This window comes from Ranitomeya imitator, chromosome 2, assembly GCF_032444005.1.
Source record: "Ranitomeya imitator isolate aRanImi1 chromosome 2, aRanImi1.pri, whole genome shotgun sequence".
Classification (NCBI taxonomy): Eukaryota; Metazoa; Chordata; class Amphibia; order Anura; family Dendrobatidae; genus Ranitomeya; species Ranitomeya imitator.
Genome location: NC_091283.1, coordinates 284,542,512 through 284,559,671, shown reverse-complemented (window position 1 = coordinate 284,559,671; position 17,160 = coordinate 284,542,512). Strand labels below are relative to the sequence as shown.

General features: G+C 44.7%; 1 protein-coding gene across 1 annotated transcript in view; it reads left to right on the top strand.

The window, feature by feature from the left end:
- LOC138663183 (zinc finger protein 157-like) overlaps positions 1-17,160 on the top strand; it is a 117,112-nt gene that overhangs the window by 29,703 nt on the left and 70,249 nt on the right. Inside the window, exon 7 of the mRNA XM_069749335.1 lies at positions 7,313-7,470. Coding sequence (XP_069605436.1) covers positions 7,313-7,470 — 158 coding nt within the window. The remainder of the gene's footprint in view (positions 1-7,312; positions 7,471-17,160) is intronic.

Sequence of the window (17,160 nt, the reverse complement as noted above, 5' to 3'; positions counted from 1 at the left end):
GGTTAGGGGTGTGTCAGGGTTAGAGGTGTGGTTAGGGTTACCGTTGGGATTAGGGTTAGGGGTGTGTTTGGATTAGGGTTTCAGTTATAATTGGGGGGTTTCCACTGTTTAGGCACATCAGGGGCTCTCCAAACGCGACATGGCGTCCGATCTCAATTCCAGCCAATTCTGCATTGAAAAAGTAAAACAGTGCACCTTTACTTCCGAGCTCTCCCGTGTGCCCAAACAGGGGTTTATCCCAACATATGGGGTATCAGCATACTCAGGACAAATTGAATAGCAACTTTTGGGGTTCCATTTCTCCTGTTACCCTTGGGAAAATTCAAAACTGGGGGCTAAAAAATAGTTTTTGTGGGAAAAATTTTTTTTTTATTTTCACGGCTCTGCGTTATAAACTGTAGTGAAACACTTGGGGGTTCAAAGCTCTCACAACACATCTAGTTAAGTTCCTTGGGAGGTCTAGTTTCCAATGTGGTTTCACTTGTGGGGGATTTCTTCTGTTTAGGTACATTAGGGGCTCTGCAAAAGCAATGTGACGCCTGCAGACCAATCCATCTAAGTCTGCATTCCAAATGGTGCTCCTTCCCTTCCAAGCCCTCCCATGCGCCCAAACGGTGGTTCCCCCCCCCCACATATGGAGTATCAGCGTACTCAGGACAAATTGGACAACAACTTTTGGAGTCCAATTTCTCCTGTTACTCTTGGGAAAATACAAAACTGGGAGCTAAAAAATAATTTTTGTGGGAAAATTTTTTATTTTTTTATTTTTACGGCTCTGCATTATAAACTTCTGTGAAGCCCTTGGTGGGTCAAAGTGCTCACCACACATCTAGTTCCTTAGGGGTCTAGTTTCCAAAATGGTGTCACTTGTGGGGGGTTTCAATGTTAAGGCACATCAGTGGCTCTCCAAACGCAACATGGCGTCCCATCTCAATTCATGTCAAATTTGCATTGAAAAGTCAGACGGCACTCCTTCGCTTCCGAGCTCTGCCATGTGCCCAAACAGAGGTTTACCCCCCATATGGGGTATCGGCGTACTCAGGACAAATTGTACAACAACATTTGGGGTCCATTTTTTCCTGTTACCCTTGGTAAAATAAAACAAATTGGAGCTGTTTAAAAAGTTAAATGTTCATTTTTATTTAAAGGGAACCTGTCACCTGAATTTGGCGGGACTGGTTTTGGGTCATATGGGCGGAGTTTTCGCGTGTTTGATTCACCCTTTCCTTACCCGCTGGCTGCATGCTGGCCACAATATTGGATTGAAGTTCATTCTCTGTCCTCCGTAGTACATGCCTGCACAAGGCAATCTTGCCTTGCGCAGGCGTGTGCTACGGAGGACAGAGAATGAACTTCAATCCAATATTTCGGGTAAGCAAAGGGTGAATCAAACACCCGAAAACTCCGCCCATATGACCCAAAACCAGTCCCGCCAAATTCAGGTGACAGGTTCCCTTTCAACATTCAAAAAATTCCTGTGAAACACCTGAAGGGTTAATAAACTTCTTGAATGTGGTTTTGAGCACCTTGAGGGGTGCAGTTTTTAGAATGGTGTCACACTTGGGTATTTTCTATCATATAGACCCCTCAAAATGACTTCAAATGAGATGTGCTCCCTAAAAAAAAATGGTGTTGTAAAAATGAGAAATTGCTGGTCAACTTTTAACCCTTATAACTCCCTAACAAAAAAAAAAATTATTTTCCAAAATTGTGCTGATGTAAAGTAGACATGTGGGAAATGTTACTTATTAAGTATATTGTGTGACATATCTCTGTGATTTAATTGCATAAAAATTCAAAGTTGGAAAATTGCAAAATTTTCAAAATTTTCACCAAATTTCCATTTTTTTCACAAATAAACGCAGGTAATATCAAAGAAATTTTACCACTATCATGAAGTACAATATGTCACAAGAAAACAATGTCAGAATCGCCAAGATCCGTTGAAGCGTTGCAGAGTTATAACCTCATAAAGGGACAGTGGTCAGAATTGTAAAAAATGGCCTGGTCATTAACGTGCAAACCACCCTTGGGGGTTAAAGGGTTAAAAAAAGGTCTCCATTGCCTCTTCCAAATGTAGGATCTAAATTTCACACATCAGCTCTGCACTATTATAAAGAGACCTATTTAAAAGTATATTTCTTGTTGAAACACATGTGATAGAAAATATTGGCCTTTACGACAGTTTATATTGCCAAGAGCCACCGAGACCCACACTAATAACCCTGAAAGGTTTTACCATTAGTTAAAGACCATATAATGAGAAGAAAAATGATGCAGCACTCACCCTTGCGCTTCTTCCAAGTGTGCTCTTTATTCAGCAAAACATACTATGCATAGTATGAACCGGCATACGCAGTGATCTGTGAGGGAGCGGGAGTGAGGAGAGACCGGACGACGGCCGTTTTGCGCTACGGCGCTTCTACGGGTCCATGCTCAGGCATGGACCTGTAGAAGCGCCGTAGCGCGAAACGGCCGTCGTCCGGTCTCTCCTCACTCCCGCTCCCTCACAGATCACTGCGTATGCCGGTTCATACTATGCATAGTATGTTTTGCTGAATAAAGAGCACACTTGGAAGAAGCGCAAGGGTGAGTGCTGCATCATTTTTCTTCTCATTATATGGTCTTGTACAAAACTCTGACGATTGCATAGCACCACCCGCAGCTCACAGCAAGGGAGACCTCATCTGTCCTTCTGAAACAGATCGTTTAAGCGAATCTCCAATTGCGCTATAGTGAAGCTCTGTGCCGATCATCTTTCTGTTTCTTGGTATAACGAAGTTTACCATTAGTTACTCTTTTTTTTTTTTTATACTTAAAAAGACTGTTCAGCTTGATTATTTCAGTAGATGTGTGTTAGGGCTAGTGGAACGCACCGAGTAAATATAGATGTTTTTATGGTTATTGATGCGTTCGCAGCCCGGGGTCCACCGTGCAGAAGAACCTGCTGCTACCAAACGGCGGCACTATATGGCGGTATGGACTTACTCAGTTAATTCACCAAGTAGCCGTGAAAGCAAAGCACTGTGCCCTAGACTTAGACTTCAGAGAGGCACAGGCTAACTGCCCAAACAGAGAGCAGTCAGAGGTCACGCATGCACAAAACTCCTCGCCGGAGGTGCCAGCATTCTAGGGGCTTATTTCAGCCGGGTCCCTGAATAAACTCGTACGTGACCACACTTGCGCAAAGCACAGAACAATACTAGCGCATGGCCATTAAATAGTTGCAGCACGTACAAGACCTTCCTAGAAGGACCAATGAGAGGCTGCCACAGAGCGTGAGCACCTACAGGACCTTCCTGAAGGACCAATGGCCTTAGCTGCAGTATCTGATCATGTGACCCTCGCTCTCCACTGAAAGATCTTACTCTGGGCATGCTCAGAACGAGAAAAGCAAGACTTAGTCCCAGAAGCGTCTGCTCGCCACTGCCCAGCACTGACTCCAATGGCAGAAGCAGGAAAAGCAGCAGTAACTCTCTGTACAGAGTCAGACTGAGCGAGACGCTGGGATCGACGTCTCCGCTGAGCAGGCTCCACTGCGGCAGGAGAAGAATGGGAGACTGCAGCGGAGATGGCCCGAGATTCCCCCTGTGCAGAAGCGTGAACTCGACCCCTAACAATGTGTTATTGTCTATAGTCACAGTTTTGCCCATCATCCTTTAACTTCTTTAACCCCTCTATATCTGGACTTGCACACAGACCCCTAGGCTTGGGCCACGTTGAAACTTGCTTTTCTGTAGTATGATACAAAAATTGAAAGGAACGGATGGCACTCACCGGTTAAAAAACTTCTTTGTTCCAATACTTTAAAACATCGGCGTCGGGAGGATGGGATCAGGAGTGGAATGGACGACAGCCGTTTCTCGATGCAGTGGCACTTCTACTGGTCACCAGTAGACCAGTGACCAGTAGAAGTGCCACTGCAGCACGAAATGGCTGTCGTCCATTCCACTCCTGCTCACATTCTCCCGACGCCAATGTTTTAAAGTATTGGAATAAAGAAGTTTTTTAAGTGGTGAGTGCCATCCGTTCCTTTCAATTTTTTTATCCATTGTGGCTATTTTCTTTGGAGTGGCACCCCGGCTCTCGGAGCACTTACTTCTGTAAACATGCTTGCAGCATCAGTTCATGCAATTACCTGTTCACTGAGTGGGCTTCCCTGCTGTGCGGATTAACACTTTGTTGGAGCTTTTCTGTAGTATGAGATTACAAGAAGAATAGTCAGGTAGTCTGGCTACAACCGAGAGGGCAGAGAAAATACAAAATCAGAAGACGCAAGAGTAGTCAGTAAACAGGCCGGGGTCACAACAGGAAACAAATGCACAAGCTGGGAGCTGAGTACAGAGGACAGAACCAGAGGAGGACAAGCTTGTATCTCTCAGATTCCAGCAATATGACTCGAGCTTTAGTAGAGTGTGGTGCTTTCCAATTGGCTGAAGTAGGGAGCAGATTACTTTAACTGGACAGCGTACACACCCAAACTGCCAGAATGGATGGTACCACAGTGTCGCAGGCACCTTAATCTTAGTGGCTGCACAGTCTGCACCCCCCCCCCCCCCCCAGAGCTTCTGATTCTGATGTCTCCTCCATTACCAGATTACCAGCACCACCTGCAGAATGAATAAGCAGACGTCCTATCCCAGAGGAGATGGGACACAGCATTTGTAAAAGCCCTAATATGACAAAACATAAGAAAATCAGAGCAGTAAAAATGCTCATAAAGTGACTCCATTTTGAACAATCTAACCCTCAGTGAGTTAATCTATAGCAGTAGTGACAATTTTGACTCCATAGCCACTTTCTGGTAATTAGCACGCAGTCGATGCTGGAGAGTAGAAATTGAAAATATACCATTTTAATAACCAAGCCATAGTGCCCAGATTGTGCTCCAGAAAACACACTCACCGTAAATTAAGTGGGTTCTTTTCACTATAGTGATGCCAAATACATTAAAATGGTAGAAATCTGGCACACGATAGATACATTTTTAACACTTTATTGTGCTGAAACAAGGAAATCAACAGTTTCGAATAATAGACCTATATGAATACAGATGTGTTTAAATCCTCAACGTTTCAGCGCGAATCTGCTTTTCTAAAGATTCATCTGTTTTTACATGTTCAGGGTCCCCAGATGATAGTGTAAGGTGTCCATGTGTCACGTGGAAACCAATGCACATGTGTGACGCCCCAGGGTCCTGGTGGCATTGCTTTCCTCACAGGGAGAGTGAAGTCACGCTTGGAAGCAAAGGAAGATCTCTTCTATCAGGTAACCACAAAGCACACAACATGTTAACACTCCAGGCCAGAAGGGGGAGCTCTGAACCTGGTTTTCAGGGGAACTTCCCTATAAATAGATTCTGGCTTGGAGGGAAAGCCGCTAGTCTGTCAGAAGACAGAGAAGAGAGCAGTCAGACAGTGAATGTTGGAAGGACTGAAGGGGCCGTGCAGTCAGAGTTGCTGCAGCTCCTGGATAGTGAGATACTGAAGGAAGAACAATGTTTAGTGAGAGAGCAGGAGAGCGAAGCACAGGCGAGTGACACCTGGGGAGGAAAGCTGCGACACCAGTAGCCGGAAGACCGAGGTTGTGTCGGACTCTGAGGCACAGCAGAATCCGGCAGGACAGCTGAACTACATGTAACCTGTCCACCCTAATACCCAGGAGGCACAGTGGCACATAGAGCCCGGGTTGTGATAGAGACCCTATAAAAAGACTCGAGCCACCTGCCATACGAGTTTGTGTCCTAACCTCCACGGAGGACAGGAAGAACTGAGGACCTTGCCAGAAGCCATAGGCAGTAAGGGACTACAATACCACCGTGCTAATAGGAAGGCTTCTATCTCCACCTGGTAAAGGGGACTCTGAATTTGCTTCCATGCCGGCCGGACCCTGCTTGTACCCGTGATCTGGTGCCCTGGACTGCGGTTGCCTGAATCCTACAGTAAACCAGGTAAAGAGACTGCAAACCTGTGTCCTCCGTTCTTTACTGCACCACTCACCATCCTCCATCTACACATAGGAGTCCTGGGGACCTACTTCAGCTGTGGGAAGTTATACCATCTAGGTTCCATACCATCACCCCAGAGGAACTCTTTAAGCAGCGTCGGTTCCTACTGATCGAATACCACAGGTGGCGTCACAAACAAACTTTATTCCTAAAACCCTTTTAAGGACATTCCCTTTAACATGGGCGCCAAGGGCCACGGACCTGGTTGCAGCCACCCTGACATCCCCCTGTGAGTACCGGACCTGGTACCGAATACCCCACTGCCCTGGTGGGTGTTCCACATGGACACCTTACTCCACCACTCGGGTACCTTGAACCTGTAAAAACAGATGTATCTTGAGAAAGGCAGATTCGCACCAAAATGATGATTTAAACAGCTCTGTATTCATATGGGTCTATTATCTGAAATTGTGGATTTTCTTGTTTCAGCACAACAAAACATTAGATACATTTTTATCTTGTGCCGGAGTTCTACTATTTTGATCTATTGACTTTTTACTCCAGAACACCCATTCAACAGTAAGCACCCCATTTCTTGAGAAAAATACAGGGGCCAAAGGGCCAGTGAGCTCACCAACAGACCACAGGAGCACGTGAACCCGTCCTGACCCAGACGTAGCAACAGCTTGAAGACATGAGAAATGTGAAGATTGTTCCAGCTCCTTTTCGATTAAAAGTCCTTTATTGATCCATATCCTTAAAAATCATCCCTGCACAAAAGGGAATGTGAACAGCGACAAAAACCTGCTAATAGCAACGCGTTTCGATCTAATAGATCTTCATCATGGCTCATTTCTTGACTGTAAATGCCAAATACATTGATTCTAAATGTGCTTTGGGCACACTGCAAGACTCAGAAGCGAGGGAGAAGTTTGACTTTGGGACAGCTGATTTGCTGGACTGCTTTATGGAAGCCATGTTGCTTTTCAAGAGCCTTTGAGCCACTAAAAATGTAGAAACCTCTGTTTTTCCTTTGACAGATGATGGACCTGTGTGGGGACTTGTTTTTTTTATGTAAGATGAGTAGAACTTTTTATTGGTAGTATTTTTTTTTTTCTACATAACATTGCTTAGTGGCTTTTTATTCCATAGTTGGGAGGCAGAATGAACAAACAGTTGAACACCATGCTCAACTGGTTCATCCTATGAGGTTTTCTATTACGCTGAGAACTGTCATTTTCTTGGTGAATAATTCAAATTTTTTTACTTAACTTGCCATTTTTATTTACAGTTTTAATAGAAATGTTCATAAATATTAAGTATGAGGATATTTAATTGAAAAATAATTGGTTTTATTTTTGGCAGATGACTGTACCAGGAGATCAGAGGGACAGCTAACTTCTTCAATTTTTAAATCAGATAGTCTTGAGATCCCACAGGATACAATTGAAGTGAATGCTATTACTCCAGATATACCATCATCCCTTCACAGCAAAGATCTATCATCTGATCCTTTGAAACAGGTCCTGTCTTCTGATTCATTACCGACTACTAAGGAAAATCAAATTCGTAAAATAAGCATTAAAAAACGAACTGCTCCTAAATCAAAGATGCTGTTTTCACCTTCAGAATATGGAAATAGCTTTCCCCTTGAAAAGTCTTTTCTTAAACATCAAACAATTCTGACAGCAGACAACAGATATTCTTGTTCCAAGTGTGGGAAATGTTTTAACCAGAAATCAGATTGTGTTAGACACCAGAGAATTCACACAGGGGAGAAGCCTTTTTCCTGTTCAGAATGTGGGAAATGTTTTAACCAGAAATCAGATTTTGTTAGACACCAGAGAATTCACACAGGGGAGAAGCCTTTTTCCTGTTCAGAATGTGGGAAATGTTTTAACCAGAAATCAAAACTTGTTACACACCACAGAATTCACACAGGGGAGAAGTTTTCCTGTTCCGAATGTGGGAAATGTTTTAGCCAGAAATCATATCTTGCTATACACCACAGAATTCACTCGGGGGAGAAGCCTTTTTCCTGTTCCGAATGTGGGAAATGTTTTAGCCAGAAATCATATCTTGCTGTACACCACAGAATTCACTCAGGGGAGAAGCCTTTTTCCTGTTCCGAATGTGGGAAATGTTTTAATGAAAAATCATATCTTGCTATACACCAGAGAATTCACACAGAGGAGAAGCCTTTTTCCTGTTCAGAATGTGGTAAATGTTTTACCCGAAAATCGGTTCTTGATCACCACCACAGAACCCACACAGAGGATAAGCTTTTTTCCTGTTCAGAATGTGGGAAATGTTTTAACCGTAAATCAGATTTGCTAAAGCACCAGAGAATTCACACAGGGGAGAAGCCTTTTTCATGTTCAGAATGTGGGAAATGTTTTAACCAGAAATCAGATTTGCTAAAGCACCTGAGAATTCACACAGGGGAGAAGCCTTTTTCATGTTCAGAATGTGGGAAATGTTTTACCCGTAAAACGCATCTGGCTAGCCACCAGAAAACTCACAGAAGGGAGACGCCTTTTTCCTGTTCAGAATGTGGGAAATGTTTTAACCATAAATCAGATTTGCTTAAATGCCAGAGAAGTCACACAGGGGAGACGCTTTTTTCATGTTCTTAATGTGGAAAATCTTTTAAACTGAAATTGTATTTTTCTTAAATGGGTTGTTATCATGTTTGGCCTTGTTATAATATCAAAAAAATCACATTCACCTTCTGTGCCAGTGCTGTTCCAGCGGTATCGGCAATTGTGTTCCTGGGGCTCATATGAGGTTGTTACATCACATGAACCCTGTGCCCAATCAGCCCCAGCTTCACTGTCCCTGCCCTCAGACGTATTGAACATCAACAGGAAGCCAGGGCTGCGACTTCTCTTTGACTTCCTCCTATTGTTGGATTTTGTCTGAAGGTGAGAACAGTGAAGCCAGCACTAATTGGATGCAGTGCTCAGGTGACATAATAACCTAAGCCCCCAAAACGCAAGTGCTGACACTGCTGGATCGGCGCCAGCATGGGAGGTTTATACAAGTGTTTTTTTTTTTTTTTTTTTTCCAACAAATTTTATTGAATTTTAACTTTTTTTTTTTTTTTTTTAAACTGGGAAGGATAGACAGGGAAGGGGAGGGGGGGTAAGGGGAGGGATACGAGAGAGGGGAAAGAACCCCTATGAGAATAGGGGAAACAGGCAATCATATAATACTGTAAAAATTTACAAGATAGAAGTGGCATCATATAATAATACATAGTAGATTTTGAGTAGGATAAGCGTTAGTCTAGGAAATAATATATATAGCTCTATTAAACCAGGAAAGTATTGACTTTGGAGTTGCGGTAGGCTATAGAATTTAGGCTATTTGTAATGTTATAGCTTAGTATGGCTGAGACAACGTAGTAAACCCTATAAAATAATAGAATACCATTATTCGCCATAAGTATAGGGAATGTATGAAGAATCTGTATAAACTTGATTAGATCCGCTGTGACATTACGCTGTAGATTAAAGAAGAGAAAAACCTAGAATAAAAGGGATGGTTAAAGAATGCAATGACATACGTAATGCAATAAAGTTCTAAAGCTGTCCAGTAGACATGAGTATCACGTGAAGGCCTGTCAGATCCAGGTCAACTCCAGGTGACCTTAGGACTTTGTGGGCGGAAGAGTTCGGTTCATTTACATGCTACAATGTGGAGTATCAGAAGAAGAATATTTTCCTACATGCTCGGAGAAGATTTAGTTCAAGTTGAGGAAGTGGACCCCGAAGAAGACCTAGTCGAGTTTATACCTGCACGGTTCAGAAAGACCGCTGCCTCTGCTGGAGAAGAGAAGGTGTACCATTTAGCTGCAAAGTGAAACCTCAGGTTAGAAGACTGGTACCAATTATACTGAATTCCTGCCTGTTGCAGTCTTTGGGTAGAGGGCTGAAACAGTCTACGTTTTTGTAAGGTATCTTTGCACAGATCCCTGTAGAAAGTTAAATGGCCATATGGAGAGGACAGGAACCTTGGATTTCTTGCATAGTCCAGCAGTGAGTCTCTCAGCCAGTTGGGATAAAATGAAACAACAACGTCTGCGGCTATATTCGATGGTAGAGAAGATGGCCTGCGTATCCTGAATGTTTTTTCAACCAAATTTTTCCCTTGAGTAGTGGGGAACAAGTGGGAGATCATGGAGGAGACGTAGCCTCCCAATTGGGATTTTTTAACCGATTCGGGGATCCCTCGGATTTTCAGGTTGTTTTTCCTTTTGAAGTTCTCGAAGGAAGCCAGGCTATTCTGGAATGAGGTTATATCGTTCTTTATATTGACCAGAGGATCCGCAAGCACAGAAACGCCCCCCACAAGATCAGAGCGTATCGCTTCCTGATTTTTGCTAGGAGAAAACGATTTTAGAGTATAGGGATGTTTATCGGAAGCCAAATTAAAATCAGAGAGTGGGGCAGTAGTTAATTGTGAAAAGATGTCTTTGAAAAGCTTTTTAATGAATCTTTCAGATGTTTTAGCTCCATTTGCGTCCATAGAGGTTAGGAAAGCTTTGCATAGATTGGTCATAAATTTTTCTGAAGGGTGGTCATCAGAAGCTAAAATGTTATCTATCAGTGAATTATTAAAGTAACGTTGCCCTTGTGACAGGTTTTTCCCCAGATTACTAAAGACTTTTTCCCGTGGAAGCGTTTCAGCGGTCACAGAGTCCCCATGGCTTGTTAAGTCATCCAAGGCAGAGCCAGAGTGTGATGAGGATAATGATGATGATGATGACAAAGCATTATCAGGCTCGCTTTCCTCTGAGAATCCTTCACCGTAGTCACAGGAGTCCATCTCCTCAGCGAACTCCTCAGAATGAATGCTCTCTAGTTGATCTATAGAGCCGAGGGACCCCCCCAAACTCCCCTTATTTTGTTTTGCGTAGTCATGAGAGCTGGACGCTGTTTTTATTAGTTTCTCTTCCCTCTCCTCTGGGCTGCTGCTTCCGGCAGAGCAGAGGAAGGGGTTAACAGCATTGTGACTCATGTTGTTCATGCCTTTTATTAGCTGCTTTATTGATTTAGCAAGGGGAGTGTCCCGAGGTGAATGATCCTGTTGTGGGTCTGTGTCTGGTCCCTCATGTTGGAGTCTGATCCCATCCGAGACCCCATTAATGCCGCTTCTCTGAACTGAAGGGGATCTTCCCCCTCCGTTCCAGTGAGATATCTGGGGTCTGGCGTGCCCTCTTTCCAGTTGTGGTGTACCCTGCATAGCCCGCATAGTCCGCCGCTGCACTGTGCCTCCATCCCCTTCCACTACCATTCCCCCTGTCCGAGCTTTCCTTCCCCCTTCACTGCTGGGCGCGAACACCGGCGCATCATACCTCAGCGTGCTCCGGGGTGTCGGGAAGATCACTCCGCGGCTGGGCGGCCGCGGCGTGCGATCCTCTGATTTCCTCCGTTTCTCGGTGACATGCAGTGCTGGATAGGTCCCTCGGTGCTCCCTCTGATCCTCACTGTCTGGCACACGAGTCTCGGAAGGAGCAGGGATCCTCGTTGCCGGCAATGCTGGGCCGGTAAAATTATCCTTCCGCCGCGTCGCTGCAGAATAGTTCCTGGTGATCCCCCTGCTTCTCCCCAGATCTCTGGGGACTGGCACCGGAGTTGAGGCGGGGGACTCTTTGGCACCTGGTCTGTCTGTCGGCTGTGATCTTCCAGGCTGTGGGTTTTCTTGTCTTCGGTCCGGTGCTTGATTTCCCTGAGGCATGGGACTACCTTCTCCTCCTCTGGACTTAAGCAGGCTTCCATTAGGCCTCCTCGGGGAACTTCTCTGCCCCGGTAAAAAAAGTTTTCTTTGGTGTGCCAGCTTTTTCTCTCTGCCATCTCATTCCTGGCATGTTCCAATGCGTAGTGGAGTTAAATAATCCACTTTTAGTATGCTTAAGCAGCAGTAAATAGGGGATTAACAGGAGCCCTGTAAACACACGTCCACTCCTGTCCCCTGGCAAACCACGCCCACCACAAGTTTTTTATTTTAACAGGAACAAACATGAGGAATTAGAAGTCAAAATCCCACAAAGAGGAGTTATCATACCTAGAGTGTGAAAGTGTGAAATATTATTTACTGGAAAATCATATTTTGTTGACCATCAAAAATAACTCTGAGAAACAATATACGCTATTGACAAATTGTACAAAAACATAGAACAGCCAGACATATTATTGAATGAGAAAGGGAAATCACTTTAGAGCTTGCCATATTTCTTGGACTGTAAGACACATCTTTGCATTACGTCCCTCCAGACAGCACCATAGAGGTAGACCTTCCTTGCCCTGTAGCGGGACAGGATTGCAGAGAGGTTAAAAGGCCCCTCCCTTCTCCACCCTCCAGTGTTTTTTCCTGTCCCTACAGGGGATGGTTGTATGAGAGGTTGCTCCTAGAGTGAAGATAGTCCGTACATCGTCCACAGGCTAAGGGGGATCTCTCGCCCTTCCCTTCCCCCTGCCAGTCCCACTATGCTGGCATCCGTGTACAACACAAACGGTTGGTCATATTCTGGGTAGGCCAGTACCTCATCTACCGTGAGAGCCATCTTCAACCGAGCAAAGGATCCCTCCAGCCTGTCGTTCCAGTCAAACGGGATATTCTTAACCTTGGTTTTCTTAGATTGGCCAAATAACAGGTCTTGCAGTGGTGCGGCTATCTTGGTGAAGTCTTTAATAAATCTTCTGTCGTAGCCTACCAACCCGAGGAACTGTCGGACTTCATGGATGTTGTTTGGCTTTGGCAAGTCTCTGATCACGGTGACCTTGTTAGGGTCTGGTGCCACTCCTTCAGAATTTACCACATGGCCCAGGTACTGTACCTTGGATTTCAACAGGTGACATTTAGATGGTTTTACCTTTAGGCCAAAGTTGGACAGAGCTTTGAACATCTCAGCCAGGTGCTTCAGGTGGTCTTCGCATGTCTTGGAGAAGACAATGACATCGTCCAGGTACAGCAAGACGTTTTTGAAATTCTTGTGCCCGAGACAGCACTCCATCATCCTCTGGAACATTCATGGGGCGTTGCACAGTCCGAACGGCATGTAATTGAATGCTGAGAGACCCATCGATGTTGTGAAGGCCATCTTTATCCACCTCTGCCACAGGAATCTGCCAGTAGCCACTGGTGAGATTCAAGGTGGAAAAGTAATTAGCAGATTTTAAAGCAGCCAAGGATTCTTCGATCCTAGGCAATGTGTATGCATCCTTGTGTGTTATGCGGTTTATCTGCCTGTAATCAACACACATTCTTATTGTGCCATCCTTTTTCCTGACAAGGACTAATGGAGCTGTCCAAGGGCTACAACTATCTCGAATTACCCCAGCCTCCTTCATCTCTCATAGCATACTTTTGGCACACTGATAATGAGCTGGAGGCACAGTCCGGTACCTCTCATTAATGGGTGGATGACTATCCGTGGGGATATGATGTTGAACCCCTTTTACCTGCCCAAAATCTATTGGGTGTTTGCTGAATATCCGTTCATACTCATGGACTACCCGGTAAGCCCCATGTTTCTTGCGTGATCGGGTAGAATCTGTGCCCACGTATAGCTTCTGGAACCAATTCTCTAATTGTCCTGCAGAGCCATTGTCCTCTGCCTGGTTGGACGGGACCAAGGGTTCTGTTGCCTGTATCACATTATTATCAACAGTAAACAGTTTGGCAAGTGTGACATATCTGGTTAAGTGGACCTTTCTACAGTTAAGGACACGTACTGGTACCCTCCTTTTGCGGACTTCAACCACCCCTCTGGCTGTCAGGATTGTGGGCCTACTGTCTGAATACACAGGTTCTATCAGGGCCTTGTAATCTTTTACCTCTGAGGCCTATTGCTGCCCGACACCATATCAACATTTCACTCCTGGGGGGTATTGCAGTGGGGATTGGATCACTCACTGTGACTCTGCCAATTTCTCCACCAGACATTTCTACCTGCTTTCTCTGCACCAGAGCTCTGATTTCCTTTTGTAGGACACTCTCTGCTCACTGGAACCAGCAGTCTCGGCCACCTGTTGTAACAAAATAACCTCGGCAAGACAATTTTCAATCACATTAGTACCAATGGTCATCATAGGGTTACATTCACGTCCGTCAACATCAACAATCACCATTCCTTGGACCTTTAATTCTACCCACCATGTGCATGGCAAGATCAATGTTGGTATGGATAGACCAGCTAGAGCAACAGATCGAGCAGAATGTGTCCAGGGACAAATTATCTGCCCTTCCATTAATCAGGGGAGCGGCGGCTATCCAGGCGGATGCATTGGCGGATTCGTTAAGATTAGCAGCTAGATCAGCTGGTCTAGTTAATGCCGCTCAACGCGCTTTGTGAGTTGGAAGGGAGGTACGCAGTCAAAAACAAAACTCTGCGCGATCCCATGCCAGGATGAGTTTCTCTTCAAAAGTGTACTGGATGAGATACCAAAGTGGGAGAAAGGAAAAAGGGTTTCCCTGATCAATCTCTTCCATTATATAGGAGAGCATTTAAAAGACATCCATTCAACAAAAGGAAGATGTCGGAAGGCCGAGACCGTTGGGCTATGAAGGAGGTCAAACAAAGAGGGGCTATGCTTAAAGGGCCTTCTTCCCAGAAAGGTAGTAGATTCCAATAGCCCAGATCCTCCAGTAGGAGGCAGACTAAAAAATTTTCACCAAAGATGGAAGAAAATAACAGCAAGTACCTGGGTCCTGAACCTAGTAAAGTTCGGATTGGAATTGGAATTCTGTTGTATTCCCCAATATTCATTTATTTTGACATCACTTAAGTCACCAGAACAACAAATCAGAAATTCTGAACTTAGTGTCCAAAAATATCCTAGTAGAAGTTCCGGTGGGTCAGGAAGGAAAGAGTTTTTATTCCCCTTTGTTCCTGGTCTCTAAATCGGACGGGTAATTTAGGACCATTAAAAATTTAAAGACATTAAACACCTTTCTTTACAATCGTAAATTCAAGATGGGGTCAATTAGATCCACTATCAGACTTTTATTTCCTAGATGTATGATGGCCGGATTGGATCTAAAAGATGCATATTATCATCCTCCTATACATGTCAAATACCAGTGGTATCATAGGGTGGCAGTGATCTTGGCAGGGAGAGTCTGTCATTTCCAGTTCGCAGCAAAGCCCTTCGTTCTTTCTATGGCACCTCGAGTATTCACAAAACTAATGTTGGAGGTGATGTCTTTTTTTCTGATAGTAGGAAACTCGACCTCCCAATGTAGTAACCGCCTTGCTGACACAATTTCATCTCTACAGGCATTGAGATGGATTATAAATTTCGAGAAGTCCATGCTGGTGCAACAGACCCTTCAGACTTTCCTGGGTCGTCATCTGGATTCCACTAGTCAAAAGTTAATCATAAAGGTGAAAGTTAGGACAGCAACGGACAAACCTCGGATGTCCTTAGTAGAGGCTATGTCCCTTCTAGGATCTCTTACCTCCTGCATTCCGGTAGTCCAATGGGCACAGTACCATACCCGGGGGTTGCAGCATGAGGTCCTCCACATGGAAGAAAGTTTGCGGGGTCATCTGGAGGGAGTAATAACCTAGTCTACAGAAGTGTTAACCTCCCTGGCCTGATGGTTGGTTGATACCCATCTTTCTAGAGATGTCCCATGGGTAATAAAACCATCCAGTATAATCACCACTGATGCTAGTCCTAAAGGATGGGGTGCCCATATAGGGGACAGCCTATCACAGGGACAGTGAAACATAGAGGAGATGCAGGACTCATCAAACTTGAAAGAGCTGAAGGCGGTCAGTCATGTATTACATAATTTTCTTCCACAGCTTCGAAGTTCGCATGTAAGAATCCAGTCAGACAACACCATGGAGGTTGCATATGTGAACCGACAAGGCGGAACACGATCAAAGAAGCTGATGTCTACCGCGGTACAAATTTTCAGTTTAGCCAAGACCCATCTACTTTCTCTCTCAGCGGTCCATATTAAGGGAAAGGACAACTCAAAAACAGACTTACTGAGCCGTCATGTGCTACGTCAAGGAGAATGGCGTCTCAACCGCCACATATTCTGAAAGATCGTAGAATTATGGGGTCTTCCTCAAATAGACCTTTATGCCACAAAGAAGAACAAGCAGGTGGGGAGATTTGCCTCCCTGAATACAGCAGATCATCCAGAGATATTGGATGCCCTCAAGCTTCTTGGCAGTGCAAACTAGCATATACCTTTCCGCCAATAATGCTGCTACCTCTGGTCATCAGAAAGATCATGGAAGAGAAAGCAAGGATAATCCTCATCACACCATTCTGGCCCAAGAGGCCTTGGTTCTCCTGGCTGCAGGTCATGTCCATGACCGACCCATGGGTCTTCCCATCGATCCCGAATCTACTCTCTCAGGGTCCATGCCTTTATCCTCGAGTGGAGAGCCTCCACTTGACGGCATGGAACTTGAGAGGCAGTTATTAAAATTAAGAGGATTTTCGGAGGGCTTAATTAACACACTCCTATTTTAGAATTTCTGCAGAGAGGTAGAGAACTGGGTCTGTCCATTAGTACACTAAAGGTTCAGGTATCTGCCTTAGGGGCACTTTATGGTTATAATGTGGCAGGAGATAGGTGGGTCTCTCGATTCATCGCAGCTTGTGAACGAAGTGACCAGCTTCACATTTCTAGAGTTTCTCCCTGGGATCTAAATTTAGATCTGGAGGCCCTGACAGGTTCCTCATTTGAGCCATTAGAGTCCGTTTCCCTGAAATACATATAACTAAAAACAGCCCTTTTGTGTTATCCAGTGACCTTGGAGCTGCATGAGAACTTTCACTGGAGAAGGTGGCCACTATACTGACCGCAATCCTGAACTTAACACCGCAACTAGAAGTAGCCGTGGAGTGTACCTAACACACCTAGACACCTCGTCACAGCCGGAGGACTAAATACCCCTAAAGATGGAAATAGGAATACTATCTTGCCTCAGAGAAAATCCCCAAAGGATAGACAGCCCCCCACAAATATTGGCGGTGAGTTGGAGAGGAAAAAACATACACAGGCAGAAAAACCGGATTTAGCACAGGAGGCCACTCTAGCTAGATAGGACAGAGTTCTGTGCGGTCAGTATTAAAACCCTTCAAAAAACATCCACAGCAGAATATACAAAAACTTCCTACATCTAACTAAAAGATGTAGGAGCGTAAATCTGCAACTCCAGTGAATCCTACAATCAGAGC